We start from the raw sequence: 25,699 nt of genomic DNA on the forward strand, positions 1-25,699 counted from the left end.
CCAATCATTGATTCTATTCATTCTAGATAACTACAACTTTGTTGAACTACAATTAGTATAACAGTGTTAGCAAATGCCAATACTGCACACTCACTGTAGTTGTTGGACCCTCAGAAATCACCCTAGAAGCAGGGACCTTCTCAGTGAATATCCTGAAGTCCTAGAATGGTTTTTATGGCAAAATTACTCATGTTTGCTAATCTCCTCATTCTATTCTCCAGCTGGCCATGACTCATCCAAGTCACCACCTCAACTTTGGCATGAATCCTGATCATGCCCGCAACTCCCTTTCCAACTGTGGTATCCGGCAGCCGAAGTACGGGGACAGGAAAGTTCACCACATGTACATGAGGAAGAAAGGTGGGTAATCTTGTGTACCATGTGTACACATCTCGCTCTCGTTTCTTTCTGTCAAGTGACCAGTTTCTGTAATGGCCCCTGACCCTTCCACCCTGGGGATTTTTTTTTCAGGAATCAACACCTTAATTAACATCATGTCTCGTCTGGGGCAAGATGACCCCTCCCCCTCCAGGTAGGCTGCCTGCAGGCACATATCTGTTCATGCTATCACTGACCACAGGAGCAATCAAAGGGGCGATTCTTGTGATTAATATACCCGGCAGGCCTGCTGACAAGAAAATTAACTTTAACTGTGAAAGGAAGGGATATCTCAGGGGAAATGAAATGAGCTAATTTTAAGGGCAACGACTACATATTATTGAATGTGGTCTGCCGTTATTCTCTGCTCTGATGAATTGAGTAAGGGGGTGTGTGTGTGTGTGTGTGTGTGTGTGTGTGTGTGTGTGTGTGTGTAGTGTGTGTGTGTGTGTGTGTGTGTGTGTGTGTGTGTGTACTGTATTTGTGTGCCTGAAGTCTGTCTTTTTGCCACTGTACTTCTTCAACTATCCTCACATCTCCACTTCTACATCTGTCTCCTCCACACCCGTAGGATCAATCACAACGAGAGACTAGAGTTCCTGGGTGATGCTGTTGTCGAGTTCCTCACCAGGTGAGAAAGTGCTTGCACATCTTTGATAGACGCAACCACTAATTGAAGCTGACTACAACACTATCAGCCTTTCTCCTTTTTCCCCTCGTTCTTTTCTCGCCCTCTCACTCCATTTCTTCCTCTCTCATTGTCTACATCTATCTGTGTCTGTCACTACCACGCGCTTCTCCATACTTTGACTCAGTCAAGACAGTGATTTACTGGTAATTGGAACTGGGATGTAATCCCCACCACCCTATTTTATCGGCCTGAAATTCTCCATGACAACTTGCAATTAACTGTCTGGAATCGGTGTCTGGAATGCTGACTATGTTATTGACTCCCAGGTGAGTGCGGACGTTGCTGCCCTGCACTTAGCTAAGCACAGTGCTAATTATATGTGGGTATTATTAATCTCACATGGTTCCTAGCAAGGTAGTTGCCCACCTACTTACTGTACCTTCACCTCCTCGTCTGAGTCCGTGTAAGTACTAGAAAATATAAGGACACTGCCTTTTCTCTTACTTAAGGGTGCAGTAGTTAAAATGTGCCAAAAGGAAAATAGGAACATTTTCATCCGACTTTCTCATTTGCCCAGCAGTATAACTTCTACTACCAAAATCTCTTTCGGAACCCTCGATGCTAACACTTCCACAACAGTGAACATTCAGGAGCAGGATTAAACCTTAATAGGAACCGACACTGACAGGACACCGCTTCAACTCCTTATGCAGCAAGAGCAGTGTTACAAAGAAGGTGGTTAGCCTCTGTTTCTTTGGATATCTCTGGGCATGTTTTGCCACTTTCCCTCCCTCTTCCTCTGCCTTCATTCTTTGATTGTTAGCGTCTGACGAGACATGCTTGGCCTATGCTCTAGCCCTCTGAATTATTTATCAACCTCTTGTCCAGTTAAATGGGTACAGCAGATCCAGCCAACTGCCTGGTGCACCTCCAATGCGCGCTGCCCTTGGAGGCTATCTGTGCCTCTGCTGTCCAGCCAAGAGGAATATTTTGCACATTTGAATAACTTCAAAACAGGGAGTTAGTGTTGAACAGCGATGATTCTTTTTAAAGGAACCAGCCGATGTTAAAAAATAAGTTCACTTGGTATATTTGTGATCCGTCTTTTAAAGTAAATATTTCACGAAAAGGGGTAAAGGTCAGGCAAGTTTTAAATGATCAATTATTATTGAAGATAAACGCCAAACTAGAAATCGTAGCATTGCTCTTTTTTTTTTTTCTTTCTTCCTTTTGGGCCACGAAGTTTAAGAATCACTGCTGCAGAACTGGAAATGGATTACAGATGAGCTCCAGAGTTAAAGGCTGGAAAGATCTACAGCTTTTATGTTCACTTAATGATCCTTTGATGTACTGTGCGGCCAGTAGTCGTCAATAGTTCACTGCATCTTGAAACATTTTTGAAGGCCATTTTCTTTGTGGATCAATTTATCTTAAAAGGAAGTCCCAATCTGCCTCTGATTATTAATCTCAGGTATAAACAAAATGTTGTTGTTTTTTCCCACTCTTTTTGCTGTACCTGTTGAATGCCACACAGCCAAGTCAGCCAGTTTGAGTGACACTTTTGCCAACAATCAAAGCATCTCTGGTCTAATTATTTTTCATTACACTAAGTGGTTTTTATTAATTCAAAGTGCTTTGTTTTCACACCAAGATCACAATACCCTGACAAATAAACCTTTCGTGAATTTGGAAAACAGAACACCACCTGCTTTCCTCTCTTTGCATTGATTAGAAATGACTGAATTAAATGGCCTGTTTTAATTTAAATGAAATCAAATGACACGCTGTGGTTAGGGAGACGCTGGACCGTAATGAAAATGGAACCTGCTCTCCCGGAACCCAGCTGTGGAACTACTGAAGCGTCTGCGGTCATTTCTGGGATCCAACACTGCGCTGGAGTGGCTGGAAATCTCTCGAAAATTAATTAGGTGGTCTTGAAAAACTGAGTAAATACAGGATCAGCACAAATTGCATAAATATCTTACTTTTGTTGTAGTGTAAAACTTTCAATAAGCATTTTGATTAAATTGTCACTTTTACTGTTGCTTTAAAGACTTCAATATTGGTATTCAGAGAAGAAATTACTGGAAATGGAACTATAAATGTCTATAAATTAAGAAATCTGAGATTCATTGACTTGTTCTTCAATTTCTCTAATCTGTATTTCATTCATCTGTCCACAGCGTCCACTTGTACTACCTTTTTCCCAGTTTAGAGGAGGGCGGCCTCGCCACATACAGAACGGCCATCGTACAGAACCAGCACTTAGCCATGCTAGCCAAGGTAAACTCGCCTCCTTCAACTCACAACAAGTCATCTCTCTGCAGGCCAACACGGTGATAGGCCTGTGAACTGACAGGAGTACATGCAGAGACAGTGTTCTTGTTTTTTGTCTTGCCGTTATGACTTTGCTTCTTTCTAAGGGGGCACTGGGGAAAAGAGTAATTTTGTCTTGCTGCCATCCTTACCCCTTTTTTGCCCCCTCAGGTTTGTAATTGGAGTTAAAAGGTTGTTGTTTTGGAGGACTACACTAGTGCGGCTGAGGTCCCAGTGGGCCCCTAGAGGTCTTCCTGAAACACTCTCCAGTTCCTGTTATCGCTAGGCCCCTGTGCTTCCCTTCTTCTCTCACTCGCTGGCAGCGTTGTAGAGCCAAGCTGCACTCACTGGCACGTTTGTAAAGAACACAACAATAATCGTCCCATGATGTGGAGAAAGCAATTAAAAACTTCAATCTTTCATGTTGCTCCCTGCTGAATACAAAGATGCAGCCACCCGAATCTGCATTAGTGCTGTGCAGAAGTTTGGCTTGTTTCAATTTGCCGCTCACAGTAAAGTGAGTGTGATACAGTGTTCGACGTTGCCAAGTTGTTTACCAGGCTTCTCTAAAGCCGTCTGCTCAAGAACACTCGCAATTATCTTTCAAAAAAATATCTTCAGCAAGCAACGGCACAATCCACCACTTCTCTTGGAAGGCTTAAAAGTCAGAATGGGTTCCCTCTGAGTTGGAGTATTTATGAATTGTGATTTAATTTGTGTGTGCAATCACGGGGGGTGGGATACCACCAACAGTTATCAGCCATAATTAAATAGAACCCTGACTGTTTTTTGTGGAGTATTCGTCTGTGGTGCACTGCCAGTAAAGTCAAGTTGGGATACTTTTGACTTGGCACAGATAAATTGTTAGTGAAAGTTTGACTGACCCACAATCTGTTTAATTCTAGTAAATGTATTATTATTATTATTATTATTATTATTATTATTATTATTATTATTATTATTATTATTACTATTATTATTATTATATAATAATATCATTATGATCATCAGTCATTCATGTTCTTCACATACATTATTTTTGACGCATGTCAATTCTTAGAGTGTATTTGTTCAGCCCTGTTATGACATCATCTATCAATTGTTCCTGGACAGGAACAATTCAGCAGATTCTTTCTTTCTTTCTTTAAACTTTAGCTTTTTCATTGCTTTGGCAAAGGTTCATCTTTGTCTCATCAGTCAAAAAGAAAAAAAAAACTTTGTCCCAGAATGTAACAGTACACACCTGGGCAACAAAACACACCTGTCAGTCATATGTTCCAATACTTCTGGTTACATGACAAATGCAAAAAAAGCTGTCTTCTAACGGTGTTTCGGACCTAGACGTAAACACCTAGAAAATGAAAGCTGAAATGTTGATCTTTTGAATGTGGGGAGATACTAAGCAACTGTATACTATAGAATTTGAATACAGATTAAACTCTATGCACTCAATTCCAGTGCTGGTAATAGACTGTGCATTAGTAAGGTTAAAGATAGATGTGTACTACACACTGAGTGCTGTACAGAAAGATATGTAGTAGAGCTTAATATGCAGTTAAACTGTGCATTGCACTGCATTTCAAAGAATACATACGCCTAATAAACTGTCTTTATTAAGTTCCAGTGTAATGAATCAGTGTCAGTTCTTATCTTTTCAGTTTAAATTGAGGTGAAGTGTTAGTGGATGATGCAGCTTAATGCCCATCTTAATCTATTAACATGTTTAAAGTACTGATGTATAGTACAGCATGTTATTGTAGAACCTTGTTTACCAGTGAAACTACTTGCCTCTTTTCAGAAAGTGTGAAGGTCACCACGGTACTATTTCACCATTTATCTTAGGATCATCTTGCGTGTCCATGTGAAATGTGCCCTTACAGTTTTGTATGTGCGTGCATGTATGCACGTGTGTGAACATTTTCCCCCTGTGCTGGCTTAGTGCATCATGCCACAGCTGGACAACACATGGGCACATCTGTCAGTGCCATGAAGTAGAACCTTTTCCAGCAAGGGCAGGCAATCTTTCTCATTTCCCTTGAGTTCCCTGGCCCCTTTTCTCTTTTCTCTTCCATGGAGAGCCTATGAAAATGTGCAATATGAAAAAAGAAAATGCTATTACTTTTTCAACAGGCTATTACTGATGTGTTGGTGGCTACACACTGATATGAATGTGTTTGTCTTTTACAGAAACTGGAGTTGGATCGCTTCATGCTATACGCTCACGGGCCAGATCTGTGCCGGGAGTCGGACTTGCGGCACGCCATGGCCAACTGCTTTGAGGCTCTTATCGGTGAGATTCTCGCAGGATGAAGATAGAAACAGGGGTGATGTCTGTGCAGGAAAATATGAAAGGGGAAAGCATGTTGAGTAAACTAAATATGTAAATCTATTCCTAAAAGGATAGATTTACATATACAGAAAACAAATAATGTCTCTCTGCTCTTATAAACACAACACAAAAATTAGTAGGGGGTTTAGTATGCTAGTTTTAGTGGAGTGCTGCTTTGCTGGACTTCACAGCAGCATATAGGTATTCTATCTGAACCGCTTTTATGCGTAAGTGCATCTAATTCACCTGCTAACTTCATGTGCTTTGAATAAAAATGAGTCTTTTAATAGTTTAATTCAGGTTTTTTTTGTGTGTGTGTGTGTGTGTGTGTGTGTGTGTGTGTGTGTGTGTGTGTGTGTGTGTGTGTGTGTGTTAAGCTGTGTAAATAGCTGCAGTGGATCTCCCATTAGACTCTGGAAACATTCTGCAGCTTTATTGATCTCAGGAGATGTGGGTTGACCTCTGGTTGGACAGGCAATCCCCAGAGGACCATTCTCCTTTACCCACACTAAACACATACATAAGCGTGCTATTCATCTCACAAGCACTTCAGTGATAGAGTTTGTGCAAAGATTAGAAGCCCGAGCTGGAAGTTATACGCACAAGCTTGCATCAAAAAATGTCTTGGCGGGGACGATTTCCCCCTCTCCATCCGACCCCATGGGCAGCACTAAGCCTCACTCTTGGAGAGCTGCAGAGTCGGCAGCTTTCCTCATCTTATCACCATCTTGATTGAACCAGTTCAGCCATCTCTGCACTCCCCTGATGATAGATAAAGAAAGTGGGTGGCTTTAAAGAGATCTTCTTCGCCTCCCTCCCCCTGCACCAAAAAACAGCAGTACAGGGAATGTGCTGACTGGCACCTAGGCCCCTGTCGGCCCCAGGGCCCTGTACTTGTTACGGGTTCATTATCGACGGAGACAAAATCAAAATCTGTTCTGTCCTTTGGCAAGGCAGCAGAGCCACGACACTGGATGCCTCTTCATTTCTTCTCTTTCCACTTTCTCTGCCTGCTCTGCTCTTCTATCTGCAATTTCCACTTAATAAAAGTGATGAATAAACAGGGATGCTGTTTTAAAGGAACCTGTGAGAAAACCGCTGTCAGAGAGCACCCTGTGGTGATGAGTTTTGGATTACTAACTCAGAAATATCACCCACCCCCCATTCACCACAGACACACTTGCTGAGGGGCAAAACATGCACACATACACACAGATTGAAGATATTCAAAGACACTTGCATTGAGAATGCTGTCTGATGTTGCCTCTCTTCTTTTACTAAGACTTTTGTCATCTCCGTCTCAGTTTTTTTAGCTCAAACACCTCCTTTAAGACCTTGTTGTCGAGCAGTCTATCTGTCTCCACCCTCCCCCGTCTCTTACTTACTCTTTATGTCCCTTTGCGTTCCTCCGTTTCCCTCTGTTCCCCCCCTGTGATCGAGAGTTTGGGTGTTATTAGGTGAAAGATGTGCCACGCAGATGATGAGTCATCCTGTCACTCTGTCATCTCCTCCTTCCCCCTCCTCACCCTCCAGCCCTCCAACCCTCTCACCTAACAGTATTTTCTCCTTACAAGACAAGCTCAGATCGCTCACACGTGCTGTAGGATGGTACGAGGGGCACACAAGCGCTGTCATTTTATCCTCACACACGTCTTTCTCACTGACAGAGATGTCAAACCACTACTTTCCCAAAAGCAGCAGGCACCACATCAACAGATATGCACTTGCAGATGTGTCGCTGCCTTGTTGTCTGAAGGTACCTCTTTTTTTAACACGCTTTTTTTCCTCCAGCGTGCACATGCATTGAATTCAAATGGGCCTCTTTCTGTACACTGCTGTCTTGAAGGCTGTGATGGAATATGACATGCTCATAATATTTCCAAGCCCTGGCAGATAGCTTTAACAGCTTACTATGCATGTTTTCTGACCTTTGTTTTATTTGTTTCTCTGTCACAGTGACCATTGAACCTGGGCTGTGTTGGAAATGGCAGATAATCTCCTGCTTTGCATGGGCAAAGCTTTCTTTCCATGGTGCCTAGAATTTGTCTATCTCCTAACCCTGAGGCAGGGCCATTCTCTTGCTAAAGACAGAGAGAGAAAGAAAGGGAGAGAGATGGAGAGAGAGAGAGGGAGAATGGAGGGAGAGCAGTAGAGGAATGGAAAGTAAAGGCATCTGCAATGCAAATGGATGCCCTGCAACCCTGAATAATTCAAAGTGTTGAATGGAAATCTTGCTTTTCTGATCCCCTGTCATTAACTTCTGCCGGAGTGGGCCATTCTCATTTGGGCTCTTTTGGCCTGCGCACCTCCCATTCTGTACCACCCCCCTCCCGATACTCTCTCTCACCCTCTCTCTCTGTACTTTTGCTCTTGCCCACTTTACCTCCTCGTCTTTAGAAACCACATTTTTTTCCTCTTCTTATTCATAGAAACTATGCATGCCTGTTGCCCTCCCGTTTCCCTCTCAGGTCCTCTTCACTGATAAGCCACGTCGCTTCCTTCCTACCTAACTGTTTGAAAAGAATTGAGAGAAGAAGAAAAGAGGCCCCACTCTGTTTTTATGGCCCTAATTTCCTTGTACAGTTGATCTGTGGATTATACGCTGCCAGCAGCCATGGGGGATACAGATGGTGAACCTTTGTGAGGGCCCTCTCTAAGCTCTTCCTATTAAAAGAACTGAGAGAAAGGATTATCTCTCACTTGCTGAATATCAGATTCATACACAATGCAGCCGGTGTATTCATTGAACGAGTACTGCTCCCTTTGTTAATTGCTGCAATGGTAGCCTTGGTGGAGTTGGTTTTTGTGCGTCCTCCTGTTTTTTCTGTCTCACCCCCAAATCTGAGCCTCATTTTTGAAAAGTAAGATGTTTAATGTTACAATGCATTCAATCTGCCTTTGTTGCTGTTGTGGTGGATATTCTATTTTCATGTTTTGGTTTCGTTTGTATTTTGCCTTTAATGTGTTGCTTTTCTGTGTCCGTCTGCTGCTTTAGCCCCCATTGAGCTGAGGGAGCGGCTTAATATATTATTTGATGGATTAAAGCCTGAGAGTTTTTGAATAATTCATTCTAGGTTATTAATGTGACTGTCAGCCGATGGTGTTTCATATGCCCCTGACTCTGGGTTTTTATTGGTCACTGAAAGCCCACAGACATTGGAATTCTATTCCTAAACATAACACTGTACGGTCGGCATAGCTGTCTGAATTAGACTTGTGACAGATGTGGAGATTCATTAGTGGTTGGCCTTCTCTGGCCATGACTGATTTTCTCTAAAGAGTACTGCATGAAAACTCAGTTAGAGTTTGTAAACTGTGCTCTTTTTGTCCTGTATAAAATCTGTTCTTTAATGTTTTTTTATTTGCTAGATTAGGTTTGGGATTCATTGTGTCCAGTTCAAAGTTTGATTCCAGATTCATTAGCAGCTCAGGTAAATTATCATGGTTCTTGAAATAAAAAATAGAACTTCTGCCTTGAAAAAGTTAAAGTTTTCTGTGTATTAAATGTCAGTTTTTGAAACATTTCAGAAGAGATTTGTAAATCCTTCAGTCCAACATTAGTGATCAAAGCACAGTTTCCTTTTATGTGACAAAAGAGAGTCCAGGGCACAGGCAGATCTGGTATGTTTCTTGATATACATATTCTGGGCACGTTTATTGAGTTCTAGGCCTCCTGCATTTTGTTCTGGCTTCCCTGGCAGGGTCAGCAACTATGTGGGTTGAATGTGCTGGAGCTCTGAGACTGTGAGTGATTTGGCCAAGGCATGATGTTACTGCAAGATGAGCTGCGGAAAGATGCTAGCATATAATTGCCAGTTGAGTTGCCTGGGCGGTTTTGTGGGCCGTGTGTATTCAGGGCGTCAGCTGCAACTTTGCAAGCTGTGGACTGTGAATCACAGGCCTTCGTTTAATGATTGCAGCAAGTCATACGATTGATTGGATCGCTTTGGGGCAAACTTTTTGCATGGACAGCCTAGTTGTCAAGAGCGTTCTCGGTAGATTTAACTACATATCTTGGTTTCTTCATCTACAGACCCTTTGATTGACACCAAAGGTGCTACTTTAAGATTTTTAATACCTTTCTAAATCCCTTGCGGCTCTGCTAGTTTCTCCCTTCCTCCCTGCCTACTCCCCACTTTCTCCTTCCTCTTGGAAGAAGTTTTGAAAATCTAATAAGAAGCAAAAACTTTAAGTTTCAGTGACTTTGAGACCTCCATTTGGGGAACTTTCCAAATCTGCTGTGTCATCAAAACATGAAGAAAACAGCCTCCTGCATCCACCCACACCCCCTAGCCTCAGTATTCACACACATGAATGCATTATGACTGATAGTTGAAAGACATTCAAAACTTGGTCCCAGGAAGGAGTTCTTATCCTCCCACAGCTGGTCTCAAGAGGAAACATCTGGTACGTAGCAGCGTCTAGAACTGAGGTCCACAATATGGTAAAACCACAAATCTCTGTGCTGAAGCTTAATAGAAAACATCCTGTGAAGAACCGCTCCCCTCTCTAGAGTCCCTGCGGTCAGCCTCAGTGAGACACTCAACCAGTCATGTCTTGACTACAGAGGCCTTGGTTACTGATATGTATCTGCACAGGGTTTATTGACATGCAGAGCGTGTGAACTTCAAGAACAGTCAAGATTTATAGACATTGATTTACAGACTTTTGTATTGAGATTTTAAATGGTCATAAGCATTGCAGAAACTTACTAAAACCAAGATGGCTGGTCCCATCCAAAATTCGCAAGCCACTTTCATTATTTTGCCACTCAACTAGATTTTTATATTAGTAAAGGGCTTCTAAATAAATGAGAGTTTGTTACTTGCCAAAGTGGCTGCTGGGTGAGACAAAGCTGTCAGGCTTAATCAAATTTTACGAACATTTGGGCAATGGCTGGTAGTAATTTCCCACTCTGTTTAGAAGTAAAGGGCATGCGAGGCAGATAGAGTGGTTGTGCATTTGTGTTTGTCTTTGTGCTATGTGGTCTGTTTGTATTTCTTTATGGTTTTGGTTATGTGGGCTGTATCTTCACTGTTTGTCTATGTGTGTGTAAATTGCCTGTTAGCCACCTGAAAGCAGTTTCCCTCCCCAGATGATGAATCCCTCATATGTTTTTGATGTCGTCCATGAAAGCAGTTTGCGCATTTAGACTTGCAGCCGCACCGCGCCCCATTTCCACTGGCTCATTTATGCACATAATAAAAACCACTGCACGATTGTATACCCAATTTGCCAGGTGGTTATTGCTTTCTAAATTGAATGAGCCACCCTAAGTGTGATGGTTCGAAGTTGTATGCAGCTTAAAGGCACTGTGATAGTTCCACTGATTTTAGTAGAAACAGTAGAAGAGCAAAACAATAAAACACACAAAGGAGAGGTGACTTGTGCAAAGGAGGTGACTGTTGCAGCACAGTGAGCTTAAGATTCCGCATATCATTCCCATAGAGAAAGTAATTTAGGATACTTGCATTGCTCTTTGGTTGCTGTGACAGCAGCTCTCCTTATTATGGGACCAATCCTCTATTGAATTTTCTTCTTTGTCCCTTGTCTTTTGTGTATTTGTCGGTGTATGCAGGTGTTAAGATGTTTTTTCCCCACAATGCAGTGGGATTCAGCACATTCTGCGTGTTTTATGTACATCTGCACAAATTAGTCATGCCCAAGTGTGTAAGATGACACGTAACGTTTGCACACACCATCTACGAAGTGCATAACTCTGTACATGGGCTTGTATGTTTTAGTCAGGCCTACTCACAGCAAAGTGTGTGACACAGGCTTGTTCTATTGCTCTTTTATTCAAGTTTGACGTTTATGTGACCTTGGCCAGTTCCATCTCGGTGTTCCAGTGTAACTGTCCCTTCCTCTCCACCAGCTTCTCTTGTGCACTGACGAGGGGGAAGTGGATGTGCACGGGAACCCTAAGGTCATTTCACTGTCAAAAAGCAATAAAAATGCACTCTTACTTTTAATAAAGCAATTATAACTCATTGCCGAGTTCAATTAATTTTAAGTTTTCCATTAGGAGAGAAGTCTGCAATTGCCTCAGAATTGCTAGAATTTTATTCACCAGCAACGGACTGGTACATCATGCTTTTTCACAGATGCTTTAAATTTGTGTAGATGGGGGTTGTTTGCTAGTTGCGATGTCACGCGGTATAAAAAAATATCTTGCAAATATTCCCCACAGTTTGCATATACTTGATTATATTTGCTTGTTTTGATTTGTCTTCATTCATTGTGTTTATCATTCGGTTTCTTTATAGGTGCTGTGTATCTGGAAGGCGGCTTGGAGGAGGCTCGACAGCTCTTTGGAAGACTGCTTTTCAACACTGGGGTAATTGAGAAAATATTTTTAACTCAGCTCTTGTTTGGTTTTCTGCTCATTCTGTACGTTTATGTAGAGGATGCATGGCCATGTACAAGTCAGTCATAGAATTGAGCTGTGGACACGCTAGACAAGATTTTCTTTTTTTCGATTTGTGGGAGACATAACTGTATGTTTTCACCAGTCTGGTCTCTTTTATTCGTTGAAACCCACACACTACATGTGTTGGCAAAGTACCACACATTCTGCGATACTGAGTTCTTGCCAGCCTCAGAACCTGAGATCTCACATAATCTTGCTTTATCCTGCAATACTATTGACTCGCTGTGTTTTGTGTGTACAATGATATGCACAAAGACAAAACAATAAGACTGAAAAAAAAGATCTGGATGAAGCCGCAGCAGCAAAAGCAGGCTGAGCATGGCTTGTATATTTTGTAAAACGAACTGGAGGTGTGGAACATTGCGGTTCGCCAGTTTTGAGTAGGGCACCTGCTAGTGTGTGTACCCCACCACCCCCACTTTGTGTGTGTGAGGGAGATCAGCAGGAATGAATAATTGATGAATGAGCCAGTATTTGCATTTATCTTGGCAAGAAATGTTATAATTCAATTAAACAATTGCAGCACTTCTAGTATGTAGCAGCAGGCTTGGCCATTGAGGCTATTGACATAGGTTTGAGATAAATTTGGAAACGCCCACACAGTACAGGGCAAAAAGCTATGTATCAAACACATTTGATGAAAATTAGATGTGCTTGACAGACTAAATCGGATGCATCAGGACTGTATCTGAAAACTTGACAGCAGAAAGCAGCTGGGGTAGGGTGTCAGTAAAGAGGGTTAACCTCTCTCAAAACAATTCTTAGATAAAAAGTTATTTGAAAAATGTAATATGACTTTAATACTTTTGAACGATATTGAACATTTTAATGTATCTTTTTCTTCCAGATTCAGGATAAGCAATTCTGAGTGTTTAATTTTTTTTTTTTTTTTACATTTTTTACTATAATTGACAAAGCATTACTGTTGTCTGCATAGTTGGCCGAATTATGAGTTTCTTCTACTGCGTTTCCAGCTATTGTGTGCGGGTGCAGAGTGTAGAATATTCGTTTCTACATAATAAAGCTAAAATATACTTGATTCTGTTTTATTTCACCCTCTGGCCATGAAAGTTGACAGCAGTTATCAACTTGTTGTGATGTGGAGGTTTTTATCTTTATGATGAGATACTCCCTGACATTTTGGAGCTTCTGAGCACATGGATTGAAAAATACAAAATTTCAAGTATTCTAATAACCTTATTGTAAAAAGCAACACAATGTCTTTTGCAATTGGCAGATTTTAGGGTAGACTGAATTCAAGATTCAAGAATAATGCAGCAGTCCAACATATACCAAAAGTGAAACACAAACAACTTAATCTTCTTATGCAAAAGAAATCAAAATAGCTACACTAGAAAAGATACCTGCTGTTGCATGTCTCCATGACTCTCTTGTTGATAGGACATCATGCAGGTTTTTGTTTCAGCACTCTAGGAGACAACAGATGTGATGAAAGTTAGTTGTGCAAAATCAGTTTATTAGTAGAATTCTTCATGGATAAATTGATCCCAGATAAACACTAGAGCATATCAGTGGTGTAAAATGTGATTTACCTTATTAAAATAATTTCCTTTTTAAAAAAATAAAAACTATTTGATCAAAAGTTTATGATGAATAACGACATTTAAGCTCAGAGACGATCTGTGAGCTCTCAAAGTCTGTTCTGAATATGTGATCCATACTCTTGTGTGTCTTAAAAATTTCAGATGCACTGGAGATAAGTGTGACCTTTGAAGCTTATCCAAGAAAACAAGGAATTTGAATGTTTAATATAAGCATACATTGCTTTCTTCATATCTGAACAGGACAACCAATATGATGTGATGTCATTCAGTGATTATTTTAGGTTTTAGTGTGTGCATGTTATAGACCCATGGTTTATTGGTTTTTGAATGATTTTTAAGACAAAGTCAGGTTGCTGTCATAAATAATTACTCCTTTGGTCATTGAAGTCTGCTTTGTCTTTTAGTTTCAATTAGGATTGGATGGACTTCTTGTCACGTAGCTGAATCATGAACCATTTTCTTTGAGGGTTTTTTCTTTATAACACAGTGCAAATGGAAGTGCAGAAATACTGCATTGAGTGAAAGGCAAAATAAAACAAATACTTGCCATAGCAATGAAAAAAAATCAGGTTCCTTGCTTTTTTATTCTTCTAGTAGGGGAAGTAATAGCACTGCTGCTGAAATGCTTGTTAAACCATAAGAGGCCATTCATGTCAGGTGTGTGAAACTGACATTAGCTATACAATAAATGCAGAAATTATGCTCAGCATTAAAGTTAACCACAGTTCAGATCAAACACGGTGCAATATCCTGCAGAGTGCTTTTTCTAGAGTAACATGTTAGCACATTACCAAACTAATAAGATGCAGTGCAAAACTGAAGGACATTTTCTCCATCACACCCTGGAAGATTCTGCCACTCCTATTTGTCTGTATCGTATTCCACTCACACATGGGTGATCAGTCCCATACTCTTTTTCTCTCTGTAACAACAGGATTCTAGCTGGTGCCTCTCTTTTGCTCTCATGTTTTTTCCGTCTTTCCCTTCCATTCTCTCTCTCTAACACTCCAGGATGTCATTACCCCAAAGATATTTCACTGCAGTCCTCTTATGACGAGTCAAAACAAAAGCTTCACAACTCCGGAGGTAAAATTCAGAATTGACTATCTAAAACAAAGCATGCATGTAATTTCCACCTCAAGACCTAGCGAGGCAAACAGTGGTCCCAGTTTTCCTCTTCCTCTCTTTCTGTTATTCCCTAATTGGTATAGTATTCATGGCTGGAGCGCAACAGTTATTTCCGTCCTCTTGTTTTTCTCTCAACACATCACCTTTGCTGGCACTGGCTCCCAAACAACAGAGCTCTTGCTGAGGTTGGAATCTAGCTTTATTGCACACAGAAGCCCGTAGGAAACAATAGATGCTAATTTGCTAATGACATTACTGTGGAGGTTATTAAAGCATCAGTAGAGAGGCAGGAAGCATCTTCTTCAGGGGGAGCTGCTCGATTGCTCCCAACCTGGACTCAACAGCAGTGCAATATTGCTGGTAAAAATGTTGCCACTGTGCTGTCCTGAGGGAAGTGCCTCTTTTGAGGAACAATCACCATAATGATATCTCACTAGTTGCCCACAGGCTAATCTATTGGCTTTTATTAACACCACCATACAAGCATACACACTCAGACACCAAATGGAACAAAGGTTGCTGTGACAACTGAGGCAGTCACCATGGCACTGTGTGATGGTTGCTTTTCGGTAGTATGGCATTGCAGCCACCTTCTTTCCTCCCTCACTTCTGGGTGCCGTTCCAAAAAGGGTTTCAGAGCAGCTTGCTTTCTACTGACTCAAGCAGAGATTTTTTTTTCTTTCCCAACCCTTTCCCCCCCATTTTGGGATTGTTAATAGTGTTGGCATGCACTCTGAATTAAGTAGTTTTACAGGTTTAAACTGTATTCAGTAACATAACTTTCCCTTGATAATATTTTGGTCTCTTTGTGCACCAGTACAGTGTGATAGGTCTACATGCTGATACAGGTGAAAAGATGGTGACAAAACTATGTGAAGGTCACCTAACAGTAACCCCTTTCTTTATTAGGTGGATTCAAGCGTGTTATTTCTGCATTTAAGGATAGTTCATTTGTTTTCCTTTTTAAAAGAACATCCCCTGAACGTGAGTTTTTCTGACAATGACTGAGTGTTTCTATTTTCTGTATACATATAGTCCACTTCTTCTTTTAACTCAGCCACGCTTTACCCTTTACAACCCCACTATCCCTCCCTATTCTCTGTTGACATCTGTGCAATTTGTTTGCTTTGTCCTGTGACAACTACAGCTAATATTTCCAGTTTTTGAATGGAAAGTGGATATGCCTCCACTGTGTCCTTGGTTTGATAAATACATGGGCATTCACAGGCTGTTTTTCATTCACATACACATTTCTGTACACACTCAAAGAACTGTGAAAGGGGTGTCACACTTCACCATAGTCTACATTAGTTTTCACATATTTGGTAGATCACCTTGACCATTTACTGATGAAATAGTTTCGACCTAAGGCGGCTTTTATGTTAGTATTGATCAGTAACCCTCCCTTTTGATGGATTGATTGACAGCCTTTAGCTAGAGACCAGTTTGTCAGGGGGCATTGGACCTTGTCAGAGCAGAGCACCATTATGTTCCAATCATGGATGACCAACAATCCCAGAGTAGAGTTTGTGTATAGATGTGTGGGTAGAAGGTATAGTGGTGTTGTTCACAGTTGGCTTAAGAGCCCCGAGTATTTGCACGACTGAACTTGTATCTAGATTCCCAGTGGGTTAGAGCAACAATTATTGAAGCCCACCTTAAAACAGATATTATAGGTGGTTTCAACATGTTGCCTTTCATTTTGCTTTTAATTTCAACTCTCGTTGTGGGTAGGCAGTTGACATTCAAATAAACATGTTTGCATGTGTTTTGCCCCCTTCCCTTTTTCTGTTTATAGCACTAGATTTCCATCCTCCAAATGGCTGCTTCACATGATGATTTGTACCCCCAGTAATTATACCTTCCTTGTGTTGAGAGAGAGAGAGTTAGAGTAGGGAGGGGAAAAACTGTTGTTATTCTGATGTTATTCTTATTTGATGCTGGCTTAATCATTGTCTGCCTTGTCTCTGGACTGGCTGTAATTGAAACATTAGCTGTTCAGGTCTATATACAGCTTGTGGGCGGCTCGTGTATGCCCTTTGGACAGATTTTAATCACAAGCTTCTATCACAAGCTGAAGCAACTTATGTGTAGTTCATTTCCCCTTTGTTTTTCTTGCTGGTGTTGGTTTGTTCTGTCCCTTTTTCCCATTTTATATATGCCTAAATGCACGTGTGCCCTACGTGTTAGGAGCGCCACTACAAAATCACTACATGGAAAGCAAGTGATCCATTGAGTGCTATTGACTTTCCTTCAACAAAGCCATCCTCTACAGCCAAGAACCCATGTTGTATTCACAAGCAAGCTTCGTGTTGACTTGATACCTGCTATGTACTTAGTGCTTTTCAACTCCAGTCCCAGACTAAGACACAAGCAACCAAAAGGAAGCATTTACTCAAACATATTGACCACTTTCATGAATTTTTCATTGCCTGCTCAAGGCAATGGGTTGCCAGCTGGGTGAGTTGAGAAGATGAGGCACCAATTCGATACTGTTGACCACACACAACCCCCTTGTGGGCTAGCACTGCATTTTAAAGGTTTATCTCCTAGAACCTTTTAAACACCTGAGTGATACTGTATTTTAGGGGCCCTTGCCACATCTCTATCACCGCTATGACTCACCCAACATTAGACCCCAGGCCCAAAACTGCCTCCGACTGGTGTTGTCCTTGGCAACAACTTGAGAGGCACAGCTTATACTCCCTCTGTCTCTGTGCTGTCTACTTTTCAGCCTCTGTCTTTATACAATTCGATCTTGTGTGAGGAAACATGTTGATCTTGCACATATTTCTCTCCACAGGCTAGAAAGGCAAACAGAGTCCAGCATTGTCAGTGTGTGTCTCTGGAGACAACACAGCTCTCAAAGCCAAATCCCTACCGGAGCACCCCTTGCCTTATGCTTAAATCCACATCTCTACCCGCCACCTCACTCCCCGATGGGTGGTTGATATACAGAGCTCTGGATCTGAAAATTAGATGCTCACTTGTTTGGTGTTATTTCAGCACCCCCTATTGGGGTTGCTGATGGCACCTTAAATAACGTTTTGTTTTTTGTTTTTTAACTAAGCAATCCAGAGTGCACCCCTCCTATAGAGCCATCTGTGGTGCACCATCACAGTCTCACTATTTTTCTGTTGTTGTTGTTGTTACCACCACAGAATCATAAATTACAACTTTATTAGAGCTGCACTAGCAGATCTTAAGTGTTAAATTGATTGTCAAAAAAACAAGCTAATATTTTACTAATTGGTGAGGAATGTTGTCAAAATTGAATGGTTCTGACAACATTTTTAAAAGCGTCATTCATCAATAATTTTAACAGTGTTTTGTGAAGGACATTGCTCGGATCAGTGAAACCACAAGAATTATGCACGTGCTCTTCAGTTCTTGTCAGCTAAGCATTTTAACATCTTAAAAACCTATTATTTTGGTTTTAGGATAGCACCTCTGTTTTTTATTCACGTTCATTGCTCTTATTAACCCATTTCTAGCTGCAGCAAGGAGCAACAAAACTCTGATAAGCATGCTATACACTTTATGCCCCACACCAGATGGCAGACAAAGTTAGCAACAAGCTGGTGGACTGTAGAGCAGCCAGATATTTCCCCTAGGAGTTGGTGGAAAGCAAAATGTATTGAACACATATTCTTTGTGGCCAGAAACATAACTCCAATTAAATGCTAACAATTCTGTACACTGTATCTGTTAGATGCTTAGCTGAATAGGCAATATTTAATAATTCCTTATCTAAATAACATGTCTTGTGTTTACAGCTTGTTTCACCGCCTCCGAGTGGTCGAAAAACATCACTGAATGCAGCTTTAATATAGTTACCAGGTTAACTAGGACAAGCATTGTTCACAGAGTAAACGGAGACGATAGATGCTTCTAATTGTTTTATTTATTTTTTGGTTGTAAGAGACTCCAAATTCTATTTTTTTGCTATACAAATCAGTTATATCAAGGCAGTCTACGTAACAGTGTGTTCACACATGCGGATACAAAGGAGCTGGCAGTAGCTAGACTCTGGCCAAATTTGTAGTTTTGGGAGTGTGTTGTTTTGAACACTTAATATGCACATTCTGTTCCAATAACTTATGTTATGTAACGTGTTAAAGACAGATTGGGAAACAGACTGCGACAGTCAGCTTTTCCTCTATTTTGTTTATAATTCATGTTGGTAGACCAGGTAGACTGCCACTGGAATTAAGATGAACATGTTCTGCTTTCACCAGACTATAGCTGAACTGCATCAGACTATATTTGCATAAAGTTGAGACTTTTTCAACTTTTTCTTGTAGTGTAGCTGGGTTCCTGTTAAATCTGTCATGCTCTGATGGGGGCACACAGCTCAAAGGCCAGCACTCCTTGACAATGAATGGCAGCTGTTGCTGGTTCAGGCTTTTAGAGATTGGTTGTCTTGATGTTTTTTACACATTTCTTTAACATGTACAGGTTAAAATTTGAACTGTAAGGGTGGTTGTTCATCAAAGTAGCCTAATAATATACCACCTTAGCTGTTACAATGTGCAAAGCTGATGAAATTAAACACAAGTAATGGAACCTTAATAGTTGGAGGAGCAAGTAAGTATTCAGGGATGCAATTGCTGCCTATCTGGGGAAATTAAACATAGCATTTGTTTGTTAAAATCATCATGATCTATAGAGAATTATTTATGTTTAGTATTTTCTAAATGTCATTTTCTTTTCTGTAATTTATAATTTATTGGCATGTTTATTAGTACTGTTGTTAGTGAAATTTATTAACATAGATTATCCTAATGCCAATGGGAAACTTCTGACTCTGAATCTTCATTTCTCATCCTCTTCCTTTTCTGTCTTTGCAGGACCTACGGGAAGTCTGGCTCAACTACCCACCACACCCCCTGCAGGTTAGTTGAGATATTATTGTTTTATAGTATAGTAGTATAGTATAGTTTTATTATTGATATATTTTTTGGGGGGGCTAGGTGCCTCTCATTAAAACTCACCTCATCCACAAGCGTTCTCCCGTGTTTGAAGTTTTTCAGGCTGAATGTATGTTTTTTTTTGTGTGTGTGTGTTTCTAATAGAGGTGGGCAAGCTGTTAGTTATTTTGCCTGAGGCTGACTGGGTACTTCATAGCTGTCAGAAGGCCCCCAGTAGCCTTTCACTAGTCTGCATTGTTCTACTCCCATGTCTCACTGCTCTCCATTTTGATTGAGACCCTAATCCGCTTTTTCATTTACTCCGTCTCTCTTCGCCATTGCTCCTTTTTCTCATCTTTCACTGCGACGCCATTCTCCCCTTCTCCATCATCGTGCTTTTGCACTCCCTGTCTCTGTCTCACCACTCTGTCTCTGTTCTTTGCTTTGCATGATCTGCCCAGAAACATTGAACATGTCAACAGTGTTTGTTTGAAATTAGGATTTGGAAGAAGAGATCAAAGATGCCATAACAGGATTACAGTCCCAGATCACATGGGGCCTCCAGGGACCGTCAGGCATCCTTCTCTCTGATCTGTTTGCGAGGCGAAAGTGTTTCGTTCTGTGTATGCAGAGACTCGTCTTTAAGCAGTTTTTTCCCCTTATCTCTTACTTGTTTTGCCATGTTTTCATATGTACATTATTGCATATCCATTTTGGGCCCAAAGTTGTGCTTTATGTATATTTGCCTGTATATGGATTTGTTTTTTATTCTATATCTTTCCTTCACACTCTGAACATTTTTTTTTTTTATTCCCAAATGCTGAAGACCCACGTAGCGCCTGGGTGTTTTTCTTGAGCTTGTCAGTGCTCAGAATAAACCCATCGTATCCAGCAGTCTGTTTATCCAATGAGATGCACAGCGGAGGCCCCAGCAGTGGGCGCCGTGGTCAGGGTGGAGCCCCGGGGTCAGCCTTACAACCACTCTGTGGTGCAAGGGGAACCTTCACAGTGTGCTGCATGGGTAGTCATTAGCTGCTTCAGAGCCGCGGCCTCATTACCACACATTGCGCATGGCTGAGGTTTCCTCTGGGTGGTCCCCTGCCAGTGGGGTAAAGCCTGTTAAATTGTGGCAACCTCTTCGTAGCTTGAAAGCATCCTGATTGTTTGGCTTGAGATGATATAATCTTAAGCCCTAGGAAAAATATCTTTCTGTCCCTTATTTATTTATCTTATTTGTTCTATAATTGATGAAGGCCTCTAGGAGCTGAGGTGAGAAGATGTTTCTGTAAGGTAACAAGGTCTCCCTCCCTTCCCCTTGTGCACCTAGATGAGGATGACAAAACCGAGGTGAAACAGGAGCAGCTTTAATGAGGTTTGAGTAGATGGCAATGGCAGCCCGCCATGGCGTGGGTAATTATGCGTACACCTGTCTTTGGCATGCATGCATACATTAGCCTTGCCACTGGCATGCCCTACAGAGCCGTGTGGTATGCTCCGTGGTTGACGGGCAAATCTTATGTCCTTCGTGTTTACTTGATTCGCACCAGCGCATCATCACCCTGAGCTCTCCAGAATAATTTGCCAAAACGTCTTATTACTTTGAGCCATCCTTTGGTTTATCAGGGAGATACATGAATGTCAGGCCTTTTTGGGCCTCAGATGACCTCTGCTCTCAGTCTTCTTTCCTTCTGGTCTAAACTGAAAATGTTATTTTATTTATTTCTTTTTTTAATCACGACTGCTGTTGATTCTTTTTTTTCTTTCCACCTTTCTTTACTTCCTTTGAAGCTGTGTTACTGGCCATCCCTCTGAAGGATAGCTTGCGCCTGTGAGTGCTGAACTCGTCAGATGTCGTTAGTCGTGATGCATGACATTTAAACACCTTTTGTTAATTAACAGGGGGCAAAAATACAGAAATAAAATGTTTCTTATGACATTGAAAGATGACATTACAGGCAGAACTCAGCAGACAATTAAATACTTAGTGTAAAAATACATCTCCGCTATGTGCGTTAGCTTGACATGGCAGACACAGAGAGAGCTGTTTACTTGTCATTTCTTCGTGCAAACGCAGACAAAGAAGGTGCTGGAAAATGAAGTGGCCATGTTCCCATTGAGAGCCTTGAACAATGCACCCTTTATTCTTATTTTTGAGATACTTAATCTCAGTATGCAGCTATAAATGGACCAAAATAGCAAGGTCAGTTGAATGTGCTTTAGTTCCTTTTGAATGTCCACATGAAGCTGTGTGGCTCAACGTTTCTGTTTTCATTGGAAAAGATGTCAAACTTACAGTTGTACCACGCAGAGACCAATTAGATGTTTCTAGCCTCCTAATTAATGCACCCATAAGGGTATCTCTTGATTCTACAAACATGAATGCACATATTTTCTTAGCATATCATTTATTTTTCTAATGAGCACAGGCATGAGCAAATACTCTAGTTAAAGAGAGACTCGTGTTTTTTGCTGGACCCATCCACTGCTGAACTGCTGAAGCCCTAAAGCTAATGTTAAAAGCACAATCTAGAGCAATTTTCACTACTGAAAATCATTCTTTCAAGACTCATCAAGTCACAAGGTCAGGAGCCTCTGATATAGCCAGCTTTTAGCAAACAAGGAAACTTCCAGTACTACTGAGTCACCACAGATATTAACTGACCGTTTGAATCACCAGATTTAGAGAGAGACAGAGGGAGGAGGGAAAACAAGCAAGATGTCTGACTTAAAACTTAATGACCAAGAGATTCCATCTGCTGCAGATCATCAGTTTGTTTTGAGGTGGAATAAAAAAACACCATAAACTCAGCAGCACACACTGTAAAGGTCCATTCATTGAATTTATCTGTTTGTCTTATGCAGAACAATTTTATTACAGTGTGTGTGTGTGTGTCTGTGTGTCTATTTACCAGTTAGAAAATGCATTATTTTCTGATTTCTTTTTGATCTTATTCTGTGATAGAATAAAATATAGAATATGCTTAAATGTTTATTAAGTTTTGGATGCACAGTAGAACACAGTGAGTAGAGTAACAGATACGTACATGCATCACTCACCTCTACCGTTTTCATTTCTCCATGTCTCCATGTCCTGTGATAAAGTTTATTCACCCACGTTTCTAAAAGTGTAATAATTTTTGAGTATCCACTTCTGGTAAGTGGTTTTAAATCTCAGTCCATGCATCACGTTGTGTATGTGAATTACAAACATTACACCCATCCTAGTTGAACATCTCAACGTATAACCATGGGCATGAATGGAACTGGCTTGGAAAATGTTCTTCTACTGAGCCACACTGTCATTAGTCTGGTCCAACACTGAGTTTTCGACTGCATTTTGACTACGTTTCGTATCAAATCTATACATTGCAATGATTAGGTGCTCTTTCAAGACCACATTTAGGACACCACACCAATCATGTACTTTTTCTTTTCTTTCCTTTTTTTTTTTAACCTTGACCAGGTCCAGGAGCCTCAGACGGACCGCCAGTTGATTGAAACATCTCCAGTCCTCCAGAAACTGACCGTCTTCGAGGATTCTATTGGAGTTTTGTTCACTCACGTGCGTCTGCTGGCCAGGGCTTTCACCTTGAGGACTGTGGGCTTCAATCACCTCACGCTGTAAGTACAGTTGTTGTTTGTTTGTTGATAATAGAGTTACAGCCAATTAAAATGCAAAGTGAGGCGCTCGTTGGCCAGATGTAATTTGTTAGGATGCTGCCAGACTTTGTCTGTTGTTCCCTTTAGAGGTGATGAGGCATGATGCATTATAATATAATATATAATGTGATCTGAGATGCTGGGAGTTTAATCATACCTCAAGCATTTCAAATTGTTGTATGTGTTGTGAATGCAGCCTCCTCCCACGTCATTTTGTTTAACCCCTACAGGGTTGGACATTTTTTTGCAGCCTGTGTAAGCAGTCGTGCCTTGAATGTCATGTTCAATAGACCTAAGTGAAAGATGGCCTTTTTCACTATTTTTTTTTTTTTTCTCCATTTGACCCAGTGCATAATCCAAGGGTTTCACAGCCGAGGGGAGCCAGGGGACTCCATATCTGTAATCTGTCTGTACCTGTGAGGCCATAACCCTACTGCCCCATGGGAAATGGGGTTTTGATTCAGTGGGTTATAAAGGGCAGATTTCTCTTTTTTTTTTTATTCAGTGAGGCTGCATTTCTTATTCGACATATGTTTTTCTGTCATTGTCATTATTCAGTTCCCCCTGCAAATTTCTGGATTCTCACTTATTTTATGGGCAATTAATTTAGACTGGGTTTACTATGCATACATTCTATTAGGTTTAGTGAGAGAGGAATTTTGTGTTTGGTCTTCCATTCTCTGTTAATTGCAAGGTTTCACAGTGATGCTATGATAATTTAGCACTAAATTGGGAAGTGTTTTTCCTCTCAGCCTCTGCTATGACATTTCTTCAATAGTCAGCATAGTTACAAAGTTCTATAGAGATGACACTCTACACTGTGTACACTGTTGTGTAGCTACAGTGTAATAGTGCGTGTTCAGTGACAAATGCAATAATGTAAGTTTGAAAGATTATTTTCATAAGAAAATGTCTTCAGTAATTAGACTGTTCATTCCTATTTGAGGCGTTTCTGAGTATGAGAGGGTTATTTGCAGTGGAAGCTTAACTCACTTCTGAGCTTTACAGCACAACACAATAGTGAGTTTGACAGCTAAAGCAAATTAGCCTTGGCAGCACACCTCTGATATCTTATTGGCAGCCTGCACTCTGTAATTGCTTGCTTAGGTTTGCCACAAGGACATTGCTCTGTGTGTGTGGCTGTATGCATCATGTACGCACATTCACACATACAGTACACCACTGTGTATGTTCTAATCCATCACTTAGAAGTCAAACCAACATCTCTCATGGTCAGTGAAGTTGATTAGAGGTTCAGAGGTTTGTCTCCCACTGAGATTTACTTTGAGGACTTTTCAACTCAAGTTTGACACCAATGATATTTCTCTCTCTCACACTCTCTCTCTCTCTCTCTATAAATATATATATATATGTATAAAATTCTGTGAAATTTTATTTCACTGAATTTTATTGTTGCTTTTCCTGGAGTAAGAAAGAAAATTCTAATATTTTCAAGGTAATTTATGTTCATTAGCTCATTAGTAGCCAAAGGCAGTTTGACCTAAATAAAGCTGACTTACTTGAAAGCTAGAACTGAGCAACGGCTGCCCATGAGGACCAAAGGTTATACCAAAGTAGGTCATGCTGTCGTGATGGAGAGAAGAACGAGGTCAGACAATGGAAAGGAAGGTCAGGCAATAAGGTAGGCAGCAGATGAGGAGACAGGACCCTGTTTGGCCTATCACTTTATGGAGAAGTAGAGGACAAAGTGACCTAGAAGAAGACAAGACAAGACGCAAGCATGGGAGTTGACCCTGTCGAGAGGCATCGAAGACTGGAGGCTACCATCAGACAGCAGAAATGAAGAGCTGTGGCCCCCAGGCGCTGGGCTTCCTATCTCCACTCACAGCTGAAGAGCTGGGTGTTGCAAGAATTTTACTGTTAGTGGAAAAGGATCCATCTCTTTTCATGTTTAGTATTTGGTAGATGGAAGTACATCTTACTGTGCAGCTTCGAGAATTGTTATTTGTAAAACTTATATATGCAATTATATTTTACTGAATAGATTTTGATTGCACAACATAAAAAGCTCTAAGGTGCAACATTTTATTTCTCATGGAATTTTAAAAGGATTTTTTTTTTTTTTTTTTTTTTTTGATGACATGCAAAGAAACAGCAAGAACTTTAGCACACAGGCTTTGTTGCCTCTTCATTCTCAAACATCTAAAGATTATGTCTGTGACAGTCATTTTGTATTTGGCATTTTATGTGCAAGCAAAGTTTAATGTTGGCAGTTTGGTTGGGCCAAGTACACACAATACACTTTCCTTTATTTGAGGAATATTCTGGAAAAGTGTTTCAATATTTCACCAACACAAAAGACAAATTACTCTGTGTGTTGTGGTGAAGAAA

The 25,699-nt window shown here is 40.8% G+C and overlaps 1 protein-coding gene across 1 annotated transcript in view; it reads left to right on the plus strand.

The window, feature by feature from the left end:
* The window catches only part of drosha (drosha ribonuclease III), an 83,849-nt gene that overhangs the window by 38,000 nt on the left and 20,150 nt on the right, over positions 1-25,699 (plus strand). The window contains exons 18-25 of the mRNA XM_026363628.2: positions 222-360; positions 472-532; positions 950-1,009; positions 3,193-3,292; positions 5,513-5,615; positions 11,921-11,991; positions 19,628-19,672; positions 23,151-23,308. Of these exons, the coding sequence (XP_026219413.1) occupies positions 222-360; positions 472-532; positions 950-1,009; positions 3,193-3,292; positions 5,513-5,615; positions 11,921-11,991; positions 19,628-19,672; positions 23,151-23,308 (737 nt within the window). The remainder of the gene's footprint in view (positions 1-221; positions 361-471; positions 533-949; positions 1,010-3,192; positions 3,293-5,512; positions 5,616-11,920; positions 11,992-19,627; positions 19,673-23,150; positions 23,309-25,699) is intronic.

This window comes from Anabas testudineus, chromosome 2, assembly GCF_900324465.2.
Source record: "Anabas testudineus chromosome 2, fAnaTes1.2, whole genome shotgun sequence".
NCBI lineage: Eukaryota > Metazoa > Chordata > Actinopteri > Anabantiformes > Anabantidae > Anabas > Anabas testudineus.